Raw genomic sequence first — 5,502 nt, forward strand, 5'->3', positions numbered from 1 at the left:
TTTTTTTTTTAAATAAAATGTGCTTCATGTTCAGTGATTAGCCTCATTTAGCAGTGTGTAAGATTTAATCAAATCTAATGATGACAGTGCATTCTGTGGTTGCAAATTCTGTGGTTGCAAATCCATTATTTAAAAATATCTATATTTAAACATGCTGTTAAAGACGTGGTTCACAAAAATATAAAGTAATATTAAAACATTCTGTCTCATTTGCCTAAATGTAAAAATATGGCAATCCAACATGGCTGCCTCCACAAGGAATACATACTTATCCCCAATTTTGGCTAATAATAACTTAATTCTTTCTAATTGGAAACTCTCTAATTACTCACATTGAATCTCCAGACACATTATTTTGTTTGTCAAAGTATCATGTCACACATATACCTCAATCTGTGAAATTAAGGACATTTTCCCTCCAGCACCAGCTAATATCTGGCCCTGTCATCATCTATTATGACTCATATTCCCTGAGGTAACAACACAAGTTAGCACTAAAGAAAAATCTACTGAAAAACGATTCTTCTGACTAATGTTTGACGCAACTTTTTTCCCCTCAGCTGCCATGAATCTGGCCATTCAGCCAGACACCAAGACTCAAGCTTGCCAGCTTCATTTCCTCCATTGACATTGTGCAAGATTATATAAACAAAACAAAGAGTGTGTGGCTGTTGTGTACAGTATTTGGGGCAACAATGCTCCTGGGCCTTTGAGTAATCAATCATGTCCAGTCACCTCTTGCATCTAGCGGTTGTGAACCAAGTCCCAGTGGCTCCAGGATCTTCGTCACAGGGTTGAGAAGAATGCCTGATTGTCCTGGATTTAGTGGGAGGAGGTGGTGGTGGTTGTGGGACTACTGGTAGGGTGCGTGACCCCCGGTCACTGTGAGAAGCAGCCATTCTTACCAAGTCCAGGATTGGGATAATGAACTCTATTAAGCAACAAGCTGCTTCAAAGGCCAGTTTGAACAAGCTGCAGCAGCAGCAGCAGCAGCAGCAGCAGCGTCAGGCTGACAGCACAGCGTCTTTGTCTGCCCATGAAAAGCTTTTTTGTCATTTTCGTGTCCCTGAAATAATAGTAAAGGTCCATTCTGCATATTGTCTGACATTTACGCCTTTGAGTGGGCCCAAAGCCTGAGCTGGGCCAGAAAGAAATGTGTCTTGTGACAGAGTATTTTTGTGGCACATGGTCAAAAGTTAACGTATGCAAATTAACAAAGAGACACAGCAGTTTTCAACAGATAGCGCTGTTGTTCCATGACATCTAATTACTCCAGGATAACAGAGAGCATTTGGTTCAACTTAGACCAAGTTCTTCCACTTGTCACTGTTTGCAAACCCAACATAGACCTTAGAATATTAGAACATGGTTTTGGTCTGTAAAATCCTCAAAATATTATTACAAGTGCTTTGCAACATGAGCCCATTCATTGTGTTTGGGGATAAAAAAAATCAGTATAAACCTAGTAATTGTTCTGGTTCTAAAGTCTGGATTAAACACAAGAAATTCTAGCCAACGTCTTTATGCCTCTTATGCAGCCCAGAGATAATCACTACAGAGACATCTTTTCAGCAATTGGATACATGCATGAAGCTGAAAATGAGCCCATGGTTGAACCTCCTAGCTACCATAGCTACAGCGTAGACAACCACTGGTGTGGACTGCACTAGGTGCAAATATCTAAAGCAGAGGTTTGTGACCGCTTGTACAAACTTCTAGATTTTTACATAATAACTGAGTTGCAAAATGTCCTGTAGCAAACCAGTACATGTTGCATATCACTAGTAATAATATTTTGAGCACAATAACAGTAGAACTGGGCTTTTGTAAATCTATAGGACAGGTGACAGAGGCCAGATGTTACCGCTCTCTCCTACTGAGAATAGTCAGTAACTTTGAACAGCGGCACTGTGCTGAAAACTGTCAGTTGGTTAAGACCATTAAGACTGGAGAAATGCTTACGTTATCTACAGGCCATGGCATGAAGCTGAGACGGAAAGACACACACAGACTTGTGAGAGTGAATTACGGGTGTCTATCTGCACTGGTTCCATAGAAGAGGACTGGCGCTTCAGCTCCAGTCATTGGCTCTATTGTGCCTTTGACTCAGATCACTATCATGATGGCTTTATTGTGCCAGGAATCTGGCAGACAAAAAGCAGGAAATGGCTAAGAGTCACGCAAGGGATCTGGAGAGGCATGTGGGGGGGAGGGATGGGGGACGAGGAGAAAGGCTGTGTGTCACCAGGGCAGCCGGGTGAGAGGAGTGAGGACAAACAGGCATCGACTGTACATGTCAGTGTTTTGACAGTCAAGTCTTCTGAACAAATACCCAAAGCTCCGTGTTGGCTGTAAGGTTCTTTGATGAGAACAAGAGGAGGAAGTGTGTGTGTGTGTGAATGTGTTTGTACCTGCTCCACAGTGAGAGGTGAGCAGATCTCCTCTCCTCTGAGGATCATTGAACGTTGGGTCAAGACCTCTGACAGCTGGAAGCAGTCCAGGCCGAGCAGGTCACTCACATTACTGACCACTGTAACAAACAGACATGAGGATAAACGATGTAAACACACCTCACACTGCAGACAGTTCAGGTGACTACTGTCCCTGACATGTATATATATATATACACACACACACATACACCCTGCACTGTCCTGAGAGGAAACTCCATTCTTCAGGTTTTTACACTGACCGTGGTTCACTGCTTCAGTAGAAAAGAGGTCAGACACAGTAAACAAAGGAGCTTTCAGCTCACGTTACAGCCTGTTCACTGCTCTGTCTGCAAACGCAATGTCAATCAAACTTAGGGACAAAACATGCAGGGGTCCAACTCAACAAGGTCCTGTGAGTATCTGCACTGGTTCCCTGCACTGACTTACAGCAGAGGAAACGTGCGCCTACTTAAATATAGTTTAACATCCAGGTGTGGAATATATGAGTTTCTCCTGAAAAATAAACAATATAATCAGAAAACAACCATCCTGAGGGGATTTTTAATAAGTCACAGGAATAGTATGTGGCTTGGATCACCAGCAGGGACACAACCCTCTGTTGGTTTTTTGGTCCACTTTGCTGACTAATTCAAAGGTTTAGTATAATTTCTTGTAGAGACGTTAAACCGTGGAAAACAGCTGAATAAGCTGAATTTAATATTTGTTCTTGTGTATGAAACGTTTCTGTGTCTCAGTAGGAACACACTCTCAACTCAACTCAAGCAAGAACGTATTGTAAACAAGAAGAAAGTTGCGCACTCTCTCTTTAACAGTTCAAATAACAGCAAACCCCGTAATGGTGAGGACTAATCCCACCCTAACATTAACCCAAATCCTGACTTCATACCAGGCTTTAACACAAGGTTCTGCCACCTGAGTCCCTGGTAGGAAAAACACCTGCACACATGTTTTCAGAGTAATGATGTGTCACCCGAGACCTAATGAGGTGGAAAGGGTTGTCGAAAGTACCATATGTTGGGCAGCTGGGAGTCACTGCTAAAACAAGTGTTTTTGGTTCAAATTGACACCAAGCACCAGTGAGGCACTGATTATTTGACAGTGACTTCATGTGAGGCTTTTTGAAACACAATTGTGAACAGTTAATTACCAACCAATCAGGTACTGCCTTCTAGAACTGTTTCTCCTAGGATTTCTCAATAATAATGTTATAGATATTTCCTCAGATCTCTGCTGGTTATGTTATAGATATTTCCTCAGATCTCTGTATTGAGCTTAAAACTTAACTTAACACACTGTGCTGTCATTGTATAATATATATATGTGTGTGTATGTGTGTGTTTTATAGTGTCTTCTACAACATCTAAATACTCCCTTGTCTTACCCTCTTTTGAAGTAATCTGGGCTCCACCTGCTGTCATAAATTCAATGTTGCCCATCTGGAGAACAGCGGACAGCAGCTTGAAGACGTCTCTGATCTCCTCCTCAGTGAACTCCATCACTTTCAGCGCCTCCTGCAAAACAGGCGTGTGACCACATATTAAAAGTGGTAGGACATCATTTACTCAGTAAAACCGTTTGTTGTGGGACAGCGGTTAAATATTTGCTTTAATTTAGGCTCAATTACATTACAAATAACAATGGGGTCCTGCAAAGCAAAGCCGGCCATGGGTTTCTCCATGTCCTGAGGTTATTTACATGATAAAGAGCAACATCACCCTCTAGTGGCAAAATTAAAAACGTGTACATGGAAAAAAAAAGTGTGTGTTTCCAGTGCATTTATTTTACCATGACGCTGTGATAGAGCTGCTGGTCATCCAGACTGCTGTCCTGCACACAGCCGGACTGACTCAGGTAATGATAGGACTCTGGACCCTCAGACAGTAAGTACATGTCTGCAAACACACAGAAATGAGGACAACAACTGTGAGTTTACACTGAAGAGGCAACAAGTTGGTCATCTGGAAATCCACTTCAAAATCCAAACCACTTTACACTACTATCATTAAACCATCATAAAACACATCGACTCACAGGCTGTGACTGTTATAAAGATTATAAATCCCTCCAGGCCACTGAGTGTCCTCAGGATATAGCCATAACACACACACACACACACATATATATATAAATATAATAAAGAGTTGAAATAAAAGAAAAGCCCAAACCTCTGTGGTCTTTGTCAGCTCCTGCTAACAGTGCGTAGAAGATGTGATAGTTTCTCTCTCCGGGGTTTTGTCGAACCACACGGTTCTTGGAAAGAAGGGTGAGTCACATGACATGTTTCCCACTTTCTGGTAAATTTGTTTGTTTTAACACATATTCAAATATTCAGCTGGTAACACTACACCGACCTACCTTTTCAAGTAAATCTGGTAACGTGGAGTTAAGGGAAACCACTGTGTTTAGGCCTCAACTAGACAAATGTCTTTTGAACATAAGTGCGTGATATTCTTGTACTGAACAAAACGTTTAAGGATACAGTCAATGATGCAGCCGCCGTGGATGTTGCCATTCTGGGAAAAGTGAAGCTGGATAAACTTTCCAAAGCGACTGGAGTTGTTGTTGTACACCGTCTTAGCGTTTCCAAAAGCTTCCATGATGGGACTAGAGGAGGAGGAGGAGAGGGAGAGGGGGGAGCGGGTGAGAGAGACTTACTCATACATTTACTGTATATCCGTGACAACTCTGATGAAAATATGTTCTCTCACAGCATTGTCTTGTGACATATTATCATATTTTCCCCACCGGTCCATCGGTCAGTGACCTATTGACCCACTGTATTGTCACTCAGTCACATGTAGCTGACAACATGTTGAACTCATTCAACGCAATTAACACAATATGCAAATCAAATGCACTGTGTGAAACCGATCATTATGGAACAAAACAGGTTTGTGATTCATGTGTGATTCATTACCACAGGACAGTCATAAAAACTACAACCGATCACGACATTAAATGAACCAGTGTACTCCACCTGCTCTGGACCAGGGCCTGCTCCACCCTGGTGGTTCGTTCTGATAAGGGAGTTCCTGCTGCGTTCTGACTC

At 42.1% G+C, this 5,502-nt stretch overlaps 1 protein-coding gene across 1 annotated transcript in view; it reads right to left on the reverse strand.

The window, feature by feature from the left end:
* myo10l3 (myosin X, like 3) overlaps positions 1-5,502 on the reverse strand; it is a 50,792-nt gene that overhangs the window by 23,491 nt on the left and 21,799 nt on the right. The window contains 7 exon segments of the mRNA XM_017040123.2: positions 2,412-2,530; positions 3,835-3,964; positions 4,239-4,345; positions 4,619-4,703; positions 4,809-4,822; positions 4,933-5,057; positions 5,431-5,502. The exon segment at positions 5,431-5,502 is cut by the window's right edge and continues 17 nt beyond it. Of these exon segments, the coding sequence (XP_016895612.1) occupies positions 2,412-2,530; positions 3,835-3,964; positions 4,239-4,345; positions 4,619-4,703; positions 4,809-4,822; positions 4,933-5,057; positions 5,431-5,502 (652 nt within the window).

The sequence above is a fragment of the Cynoglossus semilaevis genome, chromosome 16 (assembly GCF_000523025.1).
Source record: "Cynoglossus semilaevis isolate Cse_v1.0 chromosome 16, Cse_v1.0, whole genome shotgun sequence".
Classification (NCBI taxonomy): Eukaryota; Metazoa; Chordata; class Actinopteri; order Pleuronectiformes; family Cynoglossidae; genus Cynoglossus; species Cynoglossus semilaevis.